Source organism: Ipomoea nil, unplaced genomic scaffold (assembly GCF_001879475.1).
Source record: "Ipomoea nil cultivar Tokyo-kokei standard unplaced genomic scaffold, Asagao_1.1 scaffold2926, whole genome shotgun sequence".
Lineage (NCBI taxonomy): Eukaryota > Viridiplantae > Streptophyta > Magnoliopsida > Solanales > Convolvulaceae > Ipomoea > Ipomoea nil.
The window spans coordinates 5,215,197-5,235,733 of NW_017619354.1; the positions used below are offsets into that span (position 1 = coordinate 5,215,197).

Below are 20,537 nucleotides of genomic sequence, written 5' to 3' on the forward strand. Positions count from 1 at the left end.
TTGACTTTGGTTAAAAATGAATGAGTCTCTTCCATCAACCACCATCAACCACACCCAGGTTTAATGATTGGTTCTTTCATTTTCAAATTTGTAATTTCTAATAGATATACGAATAAAACTTTTTTTATACACTTCAACAAGGGTTAACTCCACCAGAGCCTTTTCTTTAAACTGCCTACAACAAGGTCTTAGCTGAGCCAGAAAATTGATAAAAATGGGAAGATCAACCATGACAGACATAATAATAAAGTTTATTGATGAAGAGGAATGGATATGGAGATGAAAACAAGCCTATATGCACCTACTTGTATCATTAGAAAATCTTTCATAGAAAACTAGGACTGGATTACCAAAAACAGCAGCTATACAAGAAGATGTATGTTAAAAAATATACATGAGATCTACTCAAAGTCCATCTAAGGCTCCCTACTTCAAACCGGCTCAATATGCTACTAATTCTCTTCAGTACAACAACGTGGAAACAAAAAACAAAAGAATCGACACAGAGATATCCAACGCATGTATGCAACACCCTGCATCACCGTAAATACTAGCATCAGCTATCTAACTAGAAAAAGTATAGCATTTCTACTTGCAGGCATAACTTCTCGAATAGTTAAGCAATGGCAAAATACAATGCAGGATGACACTGGGAGGAAAACTTTCCAGACAATGAAAAGAACTAAATGCATGAATTTTATTAGGACCATATTAGCTCTTCAACTGCATATGTTATCAATGATAAAATTGCAAACACAAACATCAGCTGCCGAAAAGGAAAATCGCTTATCTAAAAACAGACAAGTTGGACTGGGACTCGGCAAACCACTGTAAGGAGACATGCATACATCTATATTATCCAAGCAACTGAGACTATAATTTAATACTGCACAATACATAACTGACACATACCAGAATTACCCATAGTCTCTGATGTTGGTAATGCTGGTAAGGACATCTCTGCAAATTATAGTAAAATTCAATATCACAATTATATAATGATGATGACAATGCTAACAATATAAAAACAACAAAAAATAATAATAACTACAAAGCAACCTTAACTGAACTGTATACTTGCTTTTTCCCATTAGACTACAATTTGCTTGTATAAACTTATAAAATAATGCAGAATAAGTTGCAAGTCTGTGTACTGTTTCCACTAACTTACCAGGTGCACAAAGAGATAATGATGTATCAGAGGATGATGAAGGCCATGGAGCTGCAATATTATCATTCAAATCACAGGTAAAACTGAAGCCTGTTGAGTTGTCATACACTAAATCTGCAGGCAAGCTCCGAAGCAAGCACCCTGCTTTATTAATTGCAAGTTTTATCAGCACTAGAGCAAGCCCCAAAATATCTATAGTTTATCATTTCTTGGTCTGTTTTGACTTTAGAGGTGTAGAGATACAGTTCTACATAAATCTCATTCTGGACACAAAATAGAAACTGATGGACCACTGGTGTAGATATCAGCTTAGATCTTATCAAATTGTGAAGAAAAAGTCAATAACCATTTCCTACAAATCTAAATATACACAATACTTCTATAGGAGTTTGCTTTTAACCTTTCATTTCAATTTCATCCTCAAAAATCCAAGTCTACACATGTAATCTAGTAACCTTTAGTTGATGTTTTTTATTGTTAAAGCTAGAGATGTTTAGAGCATGAGGAGATGGGTTTCGTTGTTTCACTTTTTAAATTGTCCAGTGCTCATCCATATGAACATAATGCCAAAGGTTAGCAAAAGAAAAAAAAAATGAAAGGGAGATAAGTACCCTCTTGTCCGTATGCTGCTCCAATGCCAATACATGTCAATAAAAGATACAGAAAAACATCAGATCCAGAATAAGGAAACATGAAAAAAAAAATGATAAAGAAACAAACTATATCAAATCAATTATCACCTTGAAGGCTAAAATCTTTTAAGTCCACATCACAAAGCTCATACACATTTGTCATCACCCCGGCCTTCTGTAACATCGATCCAAATACAGTTGCACATATTATTGCTTGTCGATTAGTAATCAACATTTGCTTTTGTATCTCAGCAATATATGAATTTAGTGAGCTGCAACACGAAGGACTGGGAGCAGCTAAGTTTTGGCATGGTTTGATCACTTCTGATGGCTGCTTGAAATCCAAAGGACAAACTGCAATCCAAACAAATGGTACTTGAGAGTACATACTTTAAGATACAAAACAGCACTATGCCTCTTACAATGTCAATTTTTAAAAAAAGAAGAATATCATTTTCTTCCATGTTTAGTAAAACACTGATAGATATACCATTGGAGGTTGGGCTTAGTATCATGGCCAAGTTGTCAACTCTTGTGTACAAATCATACATAATATTTAAATCCCGATTCTTTCACCCCATAAGAGACTTTGAAATGCAAGAGCTGCATGTACTAGGCTGGGGTAATTATAAAGTGTGCTTTCCAAGTTTTGAGAGAGATTGGAAGACTCCAACAGAAATAAGACTCAAAATCCATAATTCATCCCCAGTTTTGTTTCCTATACATAGTTGGATACTTGGATTAACAATTTTAACTAAGGAATGGGACTTGTATTCACTTCTTTTGTTTGAATGCATGTGATGCTCTATGCCACTCATGTCAAACTTGAGCTTCATTCCTCTGGTGTAAACTGAAGTCCAAAACCAACTCCACCTCCTCTCACCCAAAATGAAGTCTTTAAAACCATAAAAGTAATCTTGGGCACTTGGCTATCAAACTAGACAATCTGTCATGAAAACCAGCACTTGTCAAAGTCACTGATTCAATATTAATAGACTTTCCATCTATCCTTCTCTAAATGATATCAAAGGCCTCTAACTTAATACAAGGGAGTTCCTTCCATGCTGATTCAGTAACAATGTCAGATATTGGTTACACTTTGTAATTTGACAAAATTTGTGAATTTTCCTTAAATACATTATCAATTGTTTAAAGTAGGTAAAATGAACATCATTAATAGTAAGGTAAAAGCTTGTAAATGGCTGGGAAAAAAAAAATCAGAAGAATACCTTTGTTAACTTTGCAGGAAGATAGTAATCGAAATACTTTATTTGCAGCATCAAATGGCAGTTTCCTGGCTAGCCACGAATACACCACTCCTTTACAATCATTAAGACTATCAATCTGACTAGGTGCTCCTAGTAAACTCTTATTATCGGTGATATTTGATTTTATCCCAGAAATTTGAAGTGAAGCCTCTGAAATTGCGCGCTGGCAAATTGGCCTGCAGCACTCCTTAAGAGAATCAATTGTGCTGCAGGACTCCAACAATTTGCTAGTATTTACCAACTTCTCAAACGTAGTTACATCTTTCACAGGGCAAGATCCACCGGTGAGATTCAATGACTTTGCAGAGCACATGCTAGATACAGATCCATTTGCCCCTCTGCTGGCTAATATACTGATGATATCTTTAAAACAATCATCAGCAACTGCATCTTGTAAAACTAAAGAACTAGAATTGGTGCTGTAGAAGCCCTGGAATATGTGAAGGAAGCTATTGAATTGTGGACAGCATATAACGTTTCTTACTATTGTTGACAGGGGTGTAGTACAATCGGATGCTGTTTTTTCTGTTATACTTGAAATCACAGAGAAATCTACAGGGCATCTTCCAGTCAAGACTGGATTATATGTGGTAGGGAAAGTAGGGTACATTGGTGGCAAAGGTTCACCTGGAAAGGGATAATGTGGGATCACAGCAGGTGATATCTCAATTGGTTCAAACATTCCACTTTTGGGTGGGCTAGCTAGTGCAGAAAGAGAAGTGTAACTGCTAGGTTCAGGTAGCATCTGCAGAGTCACTACATTCAGATAGCTAGACAACCAGATAACAAGCAGAAGGAGATGACGGCACAAATAACCTGCAATCATTTAGAAATCTACCTTTAGCATTTGTAGAAGTTATGTGTCACAGATATACATAGTATTCACACATGCAGGCACATGAATAGATATCAAACGCCACACTACTACAAATGTAATCTAGCTTGTTTGAATGATTTAAATACATAGCGCTAAGTCTTATTCCACTAGCCTGATGTCAACTAACTAAAATCTTCAACAATGACAAAAAAGAAGCCACTCAAAAAATGCAGCTAAATGCTTGTGCAAAAGCAATATACCAATATTTTGTTCTGGCTTAAACTTTGGTTAGTGAAGTAGTATCACAGTATTACAAACTTAGTAATTTACCCTTAAGACGAGTGGCAGTCTTCATGCAAGCCATAACTGCTCTAACCCTCTGGCAACATGGAGACTGGAAAAGGAATCTTTAGACTCTCAATTGTACACTGAAGTGCTGATCATAGAGACAGTATAACATACAATAACCTACACAGGCTGAAGAATAAGGTCAAACTCAAAAGACAACAAGCAAGGCCACATAATAAGAAACAGCCTAAAAATAAGAAGAAAACCATAGGAAGCGAGAATAAGGAGCATAAGAAGCTTCTGATATTCAGAAAGAGTTGCCCATACATCATTCTCTATTTCAAGAAATAAACACAAACAAGCAAATTCATAAGTATCAAGAAGAATATAAGTTTGATTTTTCCATTCATGATGCAAAGAAACAATATGCTACCACCATCAGCTATCACATGTGATGTTAGACCACAATTCCTTCTATTGAATAGACAAAAGTAATTATATCCAAATATATGCTTAAAGTCATAATAAGGAAGAAGATGAACTAAAATTTATTATCATTGAACACGTAGACACACAGATCACACTTATCCTTGTCCTCCAACTAACAGGGGAAGATAAAAGGCTATACTTCAGTTGGTAGTTTAAATTTCTCATCCCGACTTCAAGCTTGGACATCTATTATATTATGTACATATAAAAGCACCTTATGTTCGTAAACTTCTATCAGGTGAAATATTAGATCAGAGAAAAGGACTCAAACATGAAAGAAAATTTCAGTTCAGTTGTATCACCATTCCTTCTTCTATTCAATAGATACAAATGTAAAATTTCTCCAAAATGTGATAACTGACAAAACCATATTACCAACCTACCAATCCCCGCCCTCCAACAGACAGAGGAAGGAAACAAAAGGCTATAATTCAGCTAGCTGTTCAGTTTTCTCCCTAGCCGAGCTTGAATATATAAACATTCATACAAAAAAAAAAAATTTAAAAAAAAACGATAAATTTCTTCCCAAACAACAAGAACGCATACAAAAATATGCATTTTTTCTCACGCATTTTAAGAGGCATCAATCCCCCAAACAAAGCACCAATCAACCGGGCCAAGTGCAGCTCAAATCCCTAAGATCCACAGTTAAGCATAGCCCAGTAGCTCACGGAGACTAAGACATACACATATGTAAACAGCAGTGATGTGGCGGAATACCTGAATAAAACTCCAGTTGGGGCAGGAAATTTCCAAGATCAACAACAGTCATCAGAGAATGGGTTCAGAATCAGAACTGAAGAACCATATCCAATCTAATCTAATCAGGACTCAAATTTCAGGATTGATATATAACTATAATAAGTGTATACTGTGTGCATGAGATGAGAGGAAACCCTAGAAAGAGCTTCTTGGGAAAGTGAAGCAGAAAGGATTGGTTGGGTTGGGGGATGTTTCAGGGTAGTAGGTGACTAGGTGTTGAGCTCAATGATGGATAAAGTGGGGCGCGTGGGTGGGAGCTTAAGGCGGTGGCGCGTGGATGCTGCTTTTCTTCATTACCGGTAACTTTTTTCGAGGGAACCTGCGGTTCCGGTCTACTGGAGGTCAGTCCAACCACCTCATTCTTCCACGTACGCCATATGGCCCACTTTATGGCGGGTCCCGTAACATGTCCGCGGGCTGGACAGAACACGCAAGCCATTTTTTGGGCCGAAGACTTTTACCAAAAGCCCAGTTTTAGTCGTAAAAATTTCAAAAGAAGCAGAAATTTCCTATAACACTTCGTTATTTTACTACTCCGTAAAAAAGACGGAACTATGAATTTACACCCTATATTTTGATGTAATTGAGAAATTGGCCCCTATAGCTTTTTTTTGAGAATTGACTCTCCTTAACCCCACCTCGCAAATAAAATCGTAGACCTGGTCAAAAACAAAATCATTTTTGTTATTTTTTCCGTTTAACATATATATTCAAATACTCAATTTAGCAAATAGCTATTAGACATTGACTTAGCTGATAATCAGGACGGAGCCACTGTGAGGCAGTGGGATATTAAGACAGTTCACTCTCAGATTAAAGTGGAAAAAAATAAAAATAATTATTTTAAAAGTTAAGACGAAAATTAAAAAAACTCATTTTCTAAATGCATATATTGTCATAATTATTTTTTTTTGGTCAAACAGACACGCAAATTCCACTTGCGTATCTTGTATTTTTATTCCTTTGATCAAACCAGTCCTCTGACATGTGTGACACGTGAAGCTATGCACAATGAAATGTCGGAAGCTTTGCTAATTCCTTCACGTATTTCGAGATTTCTGACTCCATTATTCTTGTAGCCACCGGGTTTGATCAAAGGAATAAGGCTCAAGGCCTCAAGTAAAGAGGGTCGGGTGGTCTATCCCGGCCTAAGATGATCAGGTGAACTAAAAGGCGGTCAGATATCGAGTCCTACTCAGTCCTACATACCAGGTCGGATTGGTGGTCTTTGAGGTCGGTAATGATTGGAAATGATCCCTCTTGGTAAGCCTACCGAATACTAAGTATGTGTATGACGCGTAAATGGGAAGTATACTCCGAGAGTATTCCCTATCAAATATAAATACTCAAATGTTTGTATATAATAAACAAATGTGAACGCAATATTATACTATTAAGGTCACATCTTAATATTATACTAAGGTCACATTTTATTTCAAAGGTGACGAGAAAGTTAAAATGCCAAAAGAAATCAATGAAATTATAAATCATCAAATTTAAGGAATTGAAACTCCAATATAATAATAATAATAATAATAAAATCATAGCTACCATCTAAATGTAAATGAAATTGAAACTCCACATCTATTTGATGATTTTGTAGGACCGAGCATATCATAAATCAGAAAAAAAAAAATGCACAAACATCCAAAATAGACGTAGAAACTAATAATATTAATCAAGGCAACTGAGTTAATATGTCATGAGATTCAAGCTTGTAGTCCCAATATGTAATTTATATATATTTAGTATAAACTATTTTTAATTAAATGATTGATTAAATGTTAGTCATATTTATTAAATGATAATAAGAAAACTTTAAAAGGAATACTAAATGTGATAATATTACAATAGTTTAATATAGAACCAAAAAGTGAAATTTAATCTAATAAGAAGTATGATATGTTTTGTAATTTGATAAAATTGAATGAAAGAATTTACCTATAGATTAAATCTTGTGTGAGATGGATACACGATTTTGTGTATCATCTAGTGTTAAATATTGTAGATTAAATTTAACTTGACGGTTGAGTTTTAGGGACGGGATCCTTTAGATAGGATTAGTTCGGTAAGTCTGTTCGAGCTTAGCTCACTGGTTCAATATTTGGGAGAAGCCAATGATTAATACGGCAAAACTGATATAAGCTAAGTATATAAAAACATATTATTATTATTACTATTATTATAAAAAATAGATAGTGATTTTTTATTGTAAATAAAATAATAAAATACTTTTTAGTGTTTACAAATAATAAAATACTTTTTACCTGCATTGACATTTCATAACCATCTCTAACGCCATCATCATTTTATTTCATGTCATTTTTTGTTGGGAGTACAAAGAACAAAAACAAAACAAAACAAAAAAAAGTAAAAACATTTATGAAACAAATAGCATCTCCAATTCTCCATGGCTCCATGAAAGGCAGTGGATCTGTTACTTGTACAAGTAATACTCGGTAATAGATTAAAGCTGTAGCTTAGATTTGAAGTGAAGTGAGAGTGAGCGTTTCAGCGAGAGCAGATATATGGAAAGAGGAGGCGGTGGTGTAGGATTCTGAATTAAGGATGATGAGGAGGAGTAACAGCAGCAAGGATACTCCACCAAGTCCCGATTCTCGCCTCAATCAAACTCTCCGAAATGTTCAAGGGTATTTGTTCCCTTTCGTAACCAGATCTGGATTCCATATCAAAATCCCGTTTTTGAATTGTTTCGCGTGGATCAGACTCGTCTGAATTTCATATTTTATAACGAAGATTCGTTAGATCACCGGTTCTTTATTAACCTTTGATTTTGGCGAATTGGATTCAGGAGTGTGTAAATGGGATTTGTGGCTTGGAACTGAGAAATCTGTGACGTTGGTTTTGGACACAGAATTGCTGATATTTCCCCTTTTGATTTACACGCGAATGCAATTTGCAAAAAGTCTCATTTCTTATGCTGGCTTATTTTTTTTGTTGGCATTCTTGATTCATTAGGCATTTATACTACCTTGGGAGTGGGAAGTATTCCCGAGTTTGAGCTTTTGCTGCTCCTGAACAATATTTTGTTGTTTTCAATTGACGTGCTTTGCATTAGTATTTCCCTGTTTGCACATTGCAACTTATTCCAGTTGAACCCATTTATCATGCTTAAAAGATCCCTAGCACATAAATTTATAATTATAGTGGGAGGAATGCTGATACTTCATTGTTGCTACCTGAACCACAATTTCCATGGACAAGATGAAGACAGGCTGATAATTCTTAAATTTCCACATGGAAGTTGCTTTCACATAGACATGGCCTCCAGTTGCTTTTGCTTTGACTATGCTATGCTATGATCTGTTGTAATAGATTTTCCTTTTTTTTTTTTTTTTTTTTCCTTTATAATATTGTTGAACATAACCTACTCTTATGAAAAGTTTCAGGTTACTGAAAGGTCGTAGTTTTCCTGGCAAAGTATTGATAACACAGAGGGATGACCCGTTGGATGCCTCAACTTTATGTTCCCCAAGTAGTGGCAGGAGAATGTCAGATACCGAGGCAGGGTCAAGTGAACAAATGGATGGATCTTTTGAGGTATAAACTATGACGACTTAACATTTTACTGGTATATTTTTCTCAATTTTGGGCCAAAACTTTATATGTGAATTTAGAATTTAATGCTCAAGGAAATGCTTTGAACATTACTTTTAGGAAGTACAAAAAAGAAGGAATTCAGAATCTAGTTCATCTGTTAACAAGATGAAATCATCAACACCAAATCCAGAACTGAAGTACATTGATATTCCAAAGTCCCCCATGGGTTCTAGAGCTACAGATTCGGCTAGGTTAATGAAGTTCACCAAAGAACTGTCGTCACCAACTGTTATCTTAGGTACTATCTTCTTTCTCAGTTCTCTTGTCATCTCTTTTCATCAGAAGTATGTTGGCAATTTTTGGAAGTGTAGTAGGAGGATTATTACATGTCGAGCTTTTCACACTTTACCAAGATGCTAGGTTGAGATCACATGATTTACGTATCTGATGATACATGGTAGCACTCTTTTTCTACAATCTTCCTTAGCTTTGCATTAAAAGAAGAAAAGAAATAGGAAAAGAAAACATATTTCCTCAGCCAATAAAACAGTCTAAAATGCGTATGTCTAATTGAATCTGTGGACAGAGGCTTTAGGAAAGGTCATTTCACAAGTTGATCAGTTGAAGTCAACATTAGGAAATTACTTCCATTTTATTGCCCGAGAAATGGAGATGAAGGTCATTGCATTCTTCCCAACTAGTATCCTGTCCTCTCTTTGCATGTTGTTTGATTTACCTTTGCTAATTTTCATTTGGCAAAGGCCCTTGCATTCAAAAGGGCATCATGGACACATTCATCTATAAATAAAAATTAGATTCCTTGTGACTTGAAATCTTGAATAGTTGTTCCCCTTGTGTTCTTATTTAATAAGGCCATTGGGCCCATCTTAAATTTAGTCTCTCAGTGCCAAACACCTTGTGCTCAGATGGCATGTAGTGACTTCTCCTATGTGGGAGGTCATGAGATCGAGCCTTAGTCGAGACGTTGTTGACTCTGTGTTCTTCATTAGGTTGAGAAAGTATGTTTGAATAGATACTACCATGTAATAGAGTCAATAGCATTCAAAAAAAAAAATAAAAAAAATTAGTCTCTCAGTTGGTGGTGGTGTTTTGCCTCTTGTTTGTTTATTGGATTGCAATTATAACATTAAGTCAATTAATGATTTTTTTTTTGAATACAATTAATGAGTTTTTATTCAAACTGCAACTGTGTTTGTTTGTTTGTTTGTTTCCCTCATCTTCCCTTTTCCAACCATAAACTATTTATTTTCTCACAGAAAAACTGCGTGAATTAGCTTGGAGTGGTGTTCCGCCATATTTGCGGCCAGCTGTTTGGAGGCTTATTTTGGTATACCTCTTTGCTTATTATAAGCTTAAAGAAACAATTTTCTGGAAACCTGTATGTGTTCTTGGAAGACTTTAGTAATGTTGATTAAATTAATAATCTGATTAGCATTCCTGCATTTAGTCTTCTTCCTTCTATTATTAGATTATAATGTTTCTTTGATGTCAGAGAAAATGAAATAGATACCATTTTAGTCACTTTGTCATGTTGTCTGAGTATGCTGGTGTTTTCTAATTTTCTCTGGCTTGCTGAGAGTGTTCTGGTCCTTGAATGATATTTAGATTTGATGGAGAAGGTTTATAGATTGTTCTTTCTCGTGATTTTTTAATAAATGCAGATCATATTAGTAAATAAATCTGTTGCCCTCTAAGCAAAATGATATGAGAGACTGATCTTTTCATTTACTGGTTTTGATCTGTTTGACATTGGTGTTTATTTTATTTTATTTATTAACTTTGGAAATGCTATGGTGCAAATTTTCTCCCATCCTTGCTGAATGATTGCAAAATTATCCCTTTTGTTCACTATAATTCCAAAGATGAACATTTTATTTGCTAATTTAGCTATATAGTAGTATTCCTTTTAAATTAGAAATTGCTTTTGTTGCTGTTTCTGGGACCTCATTTGTTGTACACCTGTACTGATTGTACTTTCAGTTATTGCATTTCAGCTTTTCTAGTGTAAGAAGTCTGGTCAGGTTCTTGTTTTCATTAGTTGCAGTACTATGCAAAAATACTTCTCTTGCTTTTAAATTAAATAATAAACTGACAACAGGGATATGCACCCCCTAATTCAGATAGAAGGGAGGGAGTTTTGGCAAGAAAGCGCCTTGAGTATCTTGATTGTGTTGCTCAGTATTATGATGTTCCAGACACTGAGCGCACAAATGAAGAGATAAACATGCTCCGGCAGGTATCATGGATGTTATAGGATCGCTTCTAGTCATCAATTTCCATTTCTCCTGTCATTTGAGCATTATTAGCCACTTACCTGTCTTCTTTTATGTTCTTAGATTTCTGTTGATTGTCCCAGAACAGTGCCCGATGTTTCTTTCTTTCAGCAATCACAGGTCCAGAAATCATTGGAGCGCATACTTTACACGTGGTTAGAAACTTTTTACCCTTTGTTTCCTTTCTTGATTTCCTGAATCCTTTAGAATTATAAATTTATTTTGCTCAGGGAAGTAAAAGTTCTTTAATGGTTGTCTCTAGAAATAAATTATTAAAGCTTAGAAACATTGCCAAGTGTTTTGTACAGTTTGTGTCTTGATTTCCGTTAGTGTCGTGGTCTGCTCCAGTAATCCTAGCTTCATTGGGTAGTCTGTATATTAATGGTAAAGTTTATTTTGCTGAGGGAAGTAAAAGCTCTTTAATGGCTGTCTCTAGAAATAACATTATTGAAGCTTAGAAAGATGGCCAAGTGCCATTGTACAGTTTGTGTCTTGATTTCCCTCACTATTGTGGTCTGCTCCAGTAATCCTCGCTTCGATTAACAGTCTGTACATTTATGGTTAGATCTAAAGATGCAAAAATAACGCTATTTATGCCTTCATTAGAAGTCAGTATATATTGCATGAGTGAGGTCAAGGTTCCCTCTTGGAACAAGTCTTATTCCAGGTGGCTGCATTGCATGCTTTGTGTGATTTCTAGTGAATATAGTGTCTATTCTATTGAAATTTACCTGGCGGTTTACATTAAGCTACATAATTCTTTATACTTCCTTGTGTTGGTCATTAAGCTGATTAGCAGCATATCTTTCGTGTGTTAAAATATCAGCCTGATTAGTAACATATGTTTCATTTTTGTTAATATTTCATTTTCTCGTCCTAGGGCCATACGGCATCCTGCCAGTGGCTATGTACAGGGAATAAATGATCTGGCAACACCCTTTATGGTTGTTTTCTTATCGGAGTACTTAGAGGGAAGCATTGATAATTGGCAAATGGCAGATCTAGCTCCCGAAAAAATATCTAATGTAGAAGCTGACTGCTATTGGTGCCTAACAAAGTTGCTTGATGGCATGCAAGACCATTACACATTTGCTCAACCTGGAATTCAACGGTTGGTCTTTAAGCTAAAGGAGTTGGTTAGACGGATTGATGGTATGTTTTCGTATCCTCTAAAACTCCTACGTTAACTACAGCCTTTATTTAGACGGTTGGTGAAGGGTGGCCACTTACCATTCTCTGACCAAGGCTCTTATATTTTTAGGCCTAGTTAGTGCTCTGGGTTAATTTGCTCTATACAACCAGGGCTTTTTGATGTCTATATTGGTCAATGAGCTAAAGAAATGCATGATAAGAATAGATTCTGTGGATGGAAATGCGGAAACATCAAATGAAATTGTAAAAAGTTGGCTCTCAGCTAATTGTAACAGTAAATGAGAAGTTAAACATAACACAGATATACTCTACGACTAAATTAGTAAGTTTCAGGGCTCCTCGATGCATCTTTTGTTCTATGGGAATTTTGTTGATGAGGACAGTGAAGGAAATAAATATGAATAAATAAAACATTTCTAGTACTCTATATATGTTTACACCGCTTCCATGTGAAAGGAAGCAAGAAGGGGAAAAATCTAATGAATGTGACTAATGCTTGATTCTTTTGAAAACCAGAGCCCATCTTAAGGCACATGGAGGAGCAAGGTCTTGAATTTCTACAATTTGCTTTTCGCTGGTTCAATTGCCTATTAATACGTGAGGTGTGTTTCTCTTCTTTATTGTCATCATTTTTTTTTCTTGGCATCGTCATCATGAATTCAAAACTGTCATTACTCGACTCGAGTTTTTTTTTTTTTTTTGATTGGACGTTATCCTTATCCAACATTGCTATAAAGTTCATAGCTAATGGTTTTGCTTTTCCATAGATGCCGTTCCACCTAGTTAGTCGCTTGTGGGACACTTATCTAGCAGAAGGTGATGCACTGCCAGATTTCCTCGTATACATTGCTGCTAGTTTCCTACTATCGGTGAGATACATTCTCTGTCAATAGCCAATAGGTTCTCAGTTTTACTTGATCGCAAAAGCACTTTGTAAGAAAATTTCTGAAACCAATAGTTTATATCACTATTTCTCTGGTTTTGATAATCACTTTTGCAACTCGTATACGTTTCTCAGTGGACAGAGAAGCTACAGCAGCTCGAGTTCCAAGATATGGTAATGTTCCTCCAACATCTTCCAACTCACAATTGGAACGATTTGGAGCTGGAGATGGTGCTCTCCCGCGCTTATATGTGGCACGCCATGTTTAGTAGCTCACCCAGCCACTTACTTAGCTAAAGAAAGAATTCTATGTTTTAACAACAATGGCCAGGCTACCATTCCTGTTCTCTTTTTCCCATTAAATACAAATCTGGGATCTTGTCTTTTCCTTGAAAGAAACCTGTGTGTTTTCTGTTTATTCAGTTTCTTTTTCTTTTTCTTTTTTTTTCTTCAATTTTCTTTCTACTCTGATTTTTGTAACATCTGTATTCTCAATTTGAACCTATACATACGTTTGTAGAAAGTTGTAGATTTTTTTTTTTTTTTTTTTTTTTTTTTTTTTTTTTTTTTGCATTTTAAAGTCAAATCTGTGATTCTTTTTAACTGTTGTAGAAATATAAAGGGATTATTATTAGTATACCTTTTTTTGGAGCTTAAAAGTTAAAATTTTAGTGACTAGAGGTTAGTGTAGTCCAGTGTTGGGCATACCATGAGGGGATTATTTTAATCCATAATTAGAGTATGCCATTGGTTTGAAATTTAGGATGCCTTTATTTGTAGGAAATTATTTTATTTTATTTTTAGATAAATGAGAAATTAATTAAACTTTCACACATCCTTTTGAGTAAGCATGTCAATGGGGCAAGGGGCATATCCTTCCTTTTCTGCCCTAGTTCTTCCCCACATTTCCCGTATTTGTCGGGAATGGGAAAATACTCCCCACCCCCTGGAGATCAACCAGGTATGAGGATTCTTTGACCCTGCAAAAATTTATATTTTTTCAATGTCTTAGTTTATTTTTATTTTTCTTTTAGAAAAAATTATAAATTTATAACAATTACATTTATGTACCTTCAAGGCTTCAACCACTAGTTTAACCTCATTCTCACCATTTTTTTTTTTAAATTCATCATTTATTGATTAATGATCTCATACATATAAGATATCGAGAATTGTGTGGGGTGGGGAAGGTACTCCTATGTCCCTATTTCTGTCAGAAAATGAAAATCTTCTTTTATTTTTATTTTTCAAAATTTGTCTCCATTCTTGTCTCCATTGGGAGTTCTCCATCATATATGGGGATAATTACATTCCCACACATTCCAAGTAAATATTTAAACCCATACCAAGGAGAAAAGGTAAAGAAAGTGAAGTGTGTGTGTGTGTATATATATATATATAATATGTCCATCCTAGTTGCCATATATGACCACTAGGTTGGACGGATAAAAAAATCAGTAGTTTTGGAGAGAGAGTTGACTAGTTCACATTCTAACAACATAACTTTTCTATGCTACTTTTGTTAATTGCTATGGTTATCTCTGGTTAAATGTGATACATTACAATAGTTAATGCATTATTTAAAGAAATAGTGACGTGATCAATGTATTATTATTGAATGGGTGAAAAATCAAATTTGGCTTTCTTGATATAATATATAATTGCAAAGCCACAATCAAGTTTACCTTAGTAAATATTATTCAGTTTATTATCCAATACCTATTGAATTTGACATAATAAAACCATTATATGCTTCAAAAGGCATGAATCTGGTTCAAAGGATATGGATTGTATTAAACGGGGTTAACAATTGATGATATATTTTTTCTATATATAATTCTTAAATTATATTAAATCTCGTAATTAAATAATTGTATTGAACCATTGATTTAAACACCAACGTACAACAATTCAACTTATCGAAGCTATATACATACCTTAGAATGTGGCTCATCATATAGATCCCATCCACTCAAATACATAAGAAAAATTCAAACATCCTCCGATCCCATGAGAGACCTAGTCACAAAATCATTATAAAATCAAACATACCGTACATACGTGCCCATATACTCAAATCGTATAATATATAACATAATATATGCTTTACAATATAATATCCTGCAAAGTGCTAATTAATTATATTGCATCTTAAACACACACAGCGCAGCTTACAAACAGATTAGGAATAAGTTTAAGCAGACAAGAATTTACAACACTAAAACATCAACTTATGACAAACACTACCTCTCCCTCATTACAATTCTTATATACTATACTTTATAATTTACAGCCGGCCGGAAAATCTCCCACCCAGTACTACGTCCATCGTCTACTGTACACTACACTATGGAACTACCTATAAATATCTCACTTTATTACACTCTGAAGCATCATATCATATCATATCAGCAAATTAAACCAAATTAAAATGGGAAGCTTAAGTGTAAGAAAATATTTTCTAGGGTTCATTCTTGTGGCTGTAAGCAATGTGGTTATGGCTCAGCAGCGCTCAGTTGCTGGTACAGTCACTCCTGCTTTTTTCAACGCAATTGCTAATAAAGCTGCCGGAAATAATGGTTGCCAAGGGAGGGGATTCTACACCAGAGCTGCCTTCCTTAAGGCCGCCGGTGCAAATCCCAGGTTCGGAAACACCGGTTCTCCGGACGTCGTTAAGCGCGAGATCGCCGCTTTCTTCGCTCACGTCACTCATGAGACCGGAAGTAAGTTTTTTTTTTTTTTTTTTTTTTTGCATACTTGATAAATCTGAACTTGTGACTCTAGCTGATCAGTTCAAATCAAGAAGGGACAACTCTATCCCACTGAGAGTTGAACTTTTAACTTTGTGATTACCAAATAAACAATCTGATTAACTTTGGTGGGATTGTCATTATTGTCTTAGGTTTGTGCTACATTAACGAGATAAACGGCGGGTCGAAGGACTACTGTGACGAGAGCGACAGGCAATACCCGTGCGCCGCCGGGAAGAAGTACTACGGGCGAGGACCGCTGCAGTTATCGTGGAATTACAACTACGGAGAAGCCGGGAAAAGCGTGGGATTCGACGGGCTGAGGAACCCCGACATCGTGGCCAGGGATGCTGTTGTGTCGTTCAAGGTTGCGTTGTGGTTCTGGATGAACAATCAGTGCCATTCCATGATTACGTCGGGGAAGGGTTTTGGGGCGACCATTCGCGCCATTAATGGCGATATTGAGTGCGATGGGGGCAATGCTGATGCTGTGAGGTCACGAATTGGGTATTATACTCAATACTGCAAACAACTGGGCGTCAACCCAGGTGTTAATCTCTCATGTTAGAGAATATTACAACGTACTGTACTGTTTTGAAATAATTTCAATTATTGTCATCAGCTTGGGTGTGCTTTACTAGGATTGTTATGTAAAATAATTTCAATTGTCATCAATTTGGATGGGTGTGTTTTACTAGTATAGGATTAATGTTTCATGTACAATAATTTCAATTGTCATTAATTTGGATGTGTTTCATTCGCTAATACATACTACGCATGCAAGTACAGATTGAAATTATTATATATGTAGTATGGAGAATGCACATAATTTATTATGTTATGTTTATCACCCCAATTTTGTCACAATCATATGCAAATTAATTAAGCAAGAGGCTAGTAGTTCGACAACCGGAATTACTTAATAAATAAAATATGATTCTTATACATGAGTACTCACAAGTTTAGCTCGTAGAGTGATCCAATGCACCTACACCTAATGTATATTACTTTCGCCATTATATATACCTTGCATATTTAAATTTTGTTAGTGTATATTAAATGTTACTATAATTATATTTACAATTTGAAGATTATACTAAATATTGCAAACAAATTAATTAATGTGAACTCTTAGGCAAAAAAATGTGCACTTAATTAAAGGTCAAAGTTCTGTACTTGAATGTACAAAGATGTGCAATCGAAACTAACAATTATGATACCAAAAAAGAAGAGTTATTCAACTTAAGTGTTATTGTAGCAATTACCTTTACAAATAATCATTTGTAAGTCTCACAAATTTCATTAAAAATTTAGTTATACGTTATTGAAAAGAAGACAGTACAAGATATAATAACCATTAGCTCATAATTCTGCATTTGAAGGTCAAATTGAATGGTGCACTCAAAAGCACAAATTGAAGATGTGCACTTAAAATGGAGAAACTATGCATTGAGATAAATCATATGCACTCAAAAGATGAAAAATATGTACTGGAATAAGGAAAAATGTACACTCTAAGACAAAGACTCTCTAAACTTAATTACTTACACAAAATTACCATAATACTTTTTAATTTTTTTCTTCAAAACTGCTGATTTGGACTAGATCATATAGCAAAGATTTAACCCTCTATATATATATATATATATATATATATATATATATATATATATATATATCTTTCTAACTACTACTGTTCACAAAATAAGCTATGTCTCAACAGGGATAGACTTCTCGATCTGGTGAGCGGAGGTGAGCTTCTACTATACATCGATCGGTAACTTAAGTTCGGTACGGTGGTGGTCCGCCCAGCAGCGGCGACGGCGGCATTGTAATATTGAATGTTTTAATTGGTTATTAATTATGTTAAATAAAATTGGACTATTAGTAATGAAATTGATGCATGTAATATTGGAACAAAAAAAAAAAAGACAAAAAAGATGAGTGCTATTATATTTGTGACAACACAGACCAATTTAAGAAGAAATGAACTAGAGATGGAAGAGTATCCTTGTAACAGTGGTTGAGTCGTTAGTTTGATGATTCTTCCAATTTTTTGTTTCGGGTTCTTCGCATAATCTCATTCACAAACTGTTCTATGTTGCGGTCGGAGGAGCCGCCATCCGCCACCGCCTCCTCCGCCTTCTTCCTCCACTTCAACGCATTCTCTTTTAACTCCCCCGCCTCGAGACCACCGCTCATGACTTGCGTCAAACACTTCTCAATTTCATCGCAACTAATAGTCCTGTTCTCAAACACACCCCTAGACAACCTCAACCCAGTCTTGAACTCGTCCACTAAAAACTTGGCATTAAGAACTTGATCGCCAAAATAAGGGAAAGTCAAGACGGGCACTCCATAAGCAATAGCCTCCATAGTCGAATTCCATCCACAGTGTGTCATGAAACAGGCAATCGAAGGGTGGGCCAACACCCGTTCTTGTGGGCACCACTCTACCACTTTCCCATGGTCTCCAACTTTGTCTAGAAACCCCTCGGGCAGCTCGATGGGCTGGTAGTACTTGGCTTGAGACTTCATGATCCACAAGAAGCAAACCCGGGCTTTTATTAGGGCTTTTGCGATCTCGTTTACTTGTTCTTGACTCGGCAGCGCAATGCTCCCGGAGGAAATGTACACGACCGAGGATAACGGTTTCGATTCCAGCCACTCCATGATGGAGTTATCCGAGCTTACCAGATCGGCCCGAACATCATTACCTTCTTCTTCTTTGAACAGAAGCGGGCCGACAGTCTTGACAGTGCAAATCCCCGACATGTGTCGAATAATGTCCGCCTCGAGCTCCTCGAATGAGTCGACCAGGAAGCAAAAGGGCACGGACATTTTCTTGAATTGGTCCAAAATCGTGGTTCTCAAAGCGTGAAACCTAGCGCCTCTCGGGTGCAAAAATCCGGGCACTTCGTCGTGGCTCAGAACCGGCATCCCCGGAATCTCCACCTCCATCTCCGGCCGGCCGTCGGTTGGAAACGGAACCAGGTCGAAGTTAAAATGATAATACGCTGAAAAGCTAGCGCAAGACTGCACCCACAGAACGGCGTTAGGAATCCCAAAGCTCTCCGCCACGTCGCAAACCCACGGAATGAACGAATTGTTAATCAAACACGACACCGGACGCGCCTGTTTTTTCAAGATCAACGGCAGCTCTCTCCGGCCGACCAATTCCAGGGTCTGAAGCTCCAACTCCATCCGGTTTTCCGCTCCGGTCTGACCGAACTCCCAACCGTCGAAAAACTCGAAACGGATCGACCCGGCGCCGTAGGGAGTGGGCCGGTCGGTGATATTGTCGTTGACTCTTCTCATGTCCCTGCCGATGCACTCTGGGGTACAGAAAGTGACGAGCATGCCCTTGGAAGCCAAGCGCTTGCCAAGCCTGAGCAAAGGGTTTACATGTCCTTGACCTGGAAACGAGACCAGAAACACATGAATCAGTGATTTGTTGGAACAAGAATCATCTTCCATTTATCCAACAATATAATTGTAATTTCCTTATCAATTACTGGAGAGAAATGGCAACTTTAATTTGATTATACATATACATGAAATTTGGATATATTTAACCGTATAATTGACAGGAATCAGAATCAAGCAGCTGCATTAAAAACAAACAAAACGAAATATACAACGTTGTCTATACATACGTATGATATGATCGATATATACAATGGCTGGCCAGGAAATATTCTTAAAAATAATTTTATTTGGTTCAGCATTGCATGTTTTCTTTCACAGGCCGGCATATCCTATAGACTCGTCACTATTTGTTGGTTTTACCACTAATCCATTTGATGTTTAGCTAACTAGACTGGTCGAAAAACAAAGTAACGTGTCAAATCAAAGGTACTAATTACATGCTAATATTCTAAAACATAAGAAAAGTGATATCTAAAATATGAGATAATATGTCCCCTAAGTTTCAGAGCCGAGCACTTGGGCAGAGTCTAACCACCACTCTACCAGGGTCAAGACCGGACCACCTGTATCAATCCATTATCTAGTCCTCAACTTGTCTTGTGGTTCGTGGAGTTGATGGCGCAAGAAAATAGAGAACACCATCATAGCTGACCACTTTTGCAATGAATCACGAACATACAAGAACTCCTATATATTTCCATGTTACTTTAGTCTTTGAATTAAGTAGTATAGAATTGTTTTTTTTTTGTTTTTTTTTTAAGAGCAAAGGAAGGCAGTAAGAACCCTTTTTAATTTGTATATTAAGCATGACATATTCTAGACGATGATCAGAGATGAATTGGTGAATAATGAGAGTTTAATTAATACAATCATACGATAGATGGGTACTTGGGGTGCACCGTAGTCCCCATTGATAATTGTACCACAAAATAGCGCAGCCACTTAATATGTCATATGTCATTTTAAGCTAATTTTTCCAACATTATACGGGTCAATCTAAAATTAAAAAAAAAAAAAAAATCTTAAATAGAATCACATTGG

The 20,537-nt window shown here is 36.1% G+C and overlaps 4 protein-coding genes across 7 annotated transcripts; 2 read left to right on the forward strand and 2 right to left on the reverse strand.

Moving 5' to 3' along the window:
- Positions 1–308: 308 nt before the first annotated feature.
- Positions 309–5,648, reverse strand: LOC109162151 (uncharacterized GPI-anchored protein At1g61900). 3 transcript variants are annotated; one of them, XM_019310868.1, is made up of 8 exons: positions 5,386–5,648; positions 4,219–4,356; positions 3,033–3,887; positions 1,912–2,157; positions 1,783–1,797; positions 1,172–1,315; positions 913–960; positions 309–533 (listed from the first exon to the last, which is right to left on the reverse strand). In XM_019310868.1, the coding sequence occupies exons 2-8, from the start codon at positions 4,250–4,252 to the stop codon at positions 463–465; spliced, it is 1,413 nt and encodes a 470-aa protein (XP_019166413.1). In that variant the 5' UTR covers positions 4,253–4,356; positions 5,386–5,648; the 3' UTR covers positions 309–462. The 3 variants fall into 3 exon arrangements, with proteins under 3 accessions (XP_019166413.1, XP_019166414.1, XP_019166412.1); XM_019310869.1 differs by having other exon boundaries at positions 1,172–1,312; positions 4,219–4,365; positions 5,386–5,647; XM_019310867.1 differs by having other exon boundaries at positions 4,219–4,365; positions 5,386–5,647.
- Positions 5,649–7,717: 2,069 nt separating this feature from the next.
- LOC109162165 (GTPase-activating protein GYP1) lies at positions 7,718–13,833 on the forward strand. 2 transcript variants are annotated; one of them, XM_019310889.1, is made up of 10 exons: positions 7,718–8,078; positions 8,832–8,988; positions 9,106–9,286; positions 10,266–10,336; positions 11,108–11,245; positions 11,346–11,437; positions 12,163–12,434; positions 12,951–13,036; positions 13,202–13,303; positions 13,453–13,833. In XM_019310889.1, exons 1-10 carry the CDS (start codon positions 7,996–7,998, stop codon positions 13,612–13,614), a joined length of 1,344 nt encoding a protein of 447 aa, XP_019166434.1. In that variant the 5' UTR covers positions 7,718–7,995; the 3' UTR covers positions 13,615–13,833. The 2 variants fall into 2 exon arrangements, with proteins under 2 accessions (XP_019166434.1, XP_019166435.1); XM_019310890.1 differs by having other exon boundaries at positions 8,838–8,988; positions 13,453–13,752.
- Positions 13,834–15,734: 1,901 nt separating this feature from the next.
- On the forward strand, positions 15,735–16,676 carry LOC109161776 (chitinase 4-like). Its single transcript, XM_019310277.1, has 2 exons — positions 15,735–16,040; positions 16,220–16,676. Exons 1-2 carry the CDS (start codon positions 15,749–15,751, stop codon positions 16,633–16,635), a joined length of 708 nt encoding a protein of 235 aa, XP_019165822.1. The 5' UTR covers positions 15,735–15,748; the 3' UTR covers positions 16,636–16,676.
- A 1,282-nt stretch (positions 16,677–17,958) lies between these two features.
- LOC109161821 (cinnamate beta-D-glucosyltransferase-like) lies at positions 17,959–19,560 on the reverse strand. Its single transcript, XM_019310351.1, has one exon. The coding sequence runs from the start codon at positions 19,542–19,544 to the stop codon at positions 18,099–18,101; it is 1,446 nt and encodes a 481-aa protein (XP_019165896.1). The 5' UTR covers positions 19,545–19,560; the 3' UTR covers positions 17,959–18,098.
- Positions 19,561–20,537: the final 977 nt, after the last annotated feature.

Coding starts and splice junctions, on each gene's coding strand:
- LOC109162151 (XM_019310868.1), bottom strand. CDS start 4,252: ATGGCTTGCATGAAGACTGCCACTCGTCTTAAGG. Junction 2,158..3,032: donor TTCCTGCAAAGTTAACAAAG/GTATTCTTCTGA, acceptor TTTGGATTGCAG/TTTGTCCTTTGGATTTCAAG. Junction 961..1,171: donor ATTATCTCTTTGTGCACCTG/GTAAGTTAGTGG, acceptor TATAATTTGCAG/AGATGTCCTTACCAGCATTA.
- LOC109162165 (XM_019310889.1), top strand. CDS start 7,996: ATGATGAGGAGGAGTAACAGCAGCAAGGATACTCCACCAAGTCCCGAT. Junction 8,079..8,831: donor ACTCTCCGAAATGTTCAAGG/GTATTTGTTCCC, acceptor TCTTATGAAAAG/TTTCAGGTTACTGAAAGGTC. Junction 11,246..11,345: donor AGATAAACATGCTCCGGCAG/GTATCATGGATG, acceptor TTATGTTCTTAG/ATTTCTGTTGATTGTCCCAG.
- LOC109161776 (XM_019310277.1), top strand. CDS start 15,749: ATGGGAAGCTTAAGTGTAAGAAAATATTTTCTAGGGTTCATTCTTGTG. Junction 16,041..16,219: donor CGTCACTCATGAGACCGGAA/GTAAGTTTTTTT, acceptor TTATTGTCTTAG/GTTTGTGCTACATTAACGAG.
- LOC109161821 (XM_019310351.1), bottom strand. CDS start 19,544: ATGGAAGATGATTCTTGTTCCAACAAATCACTGATTCATGTGTTTCTG.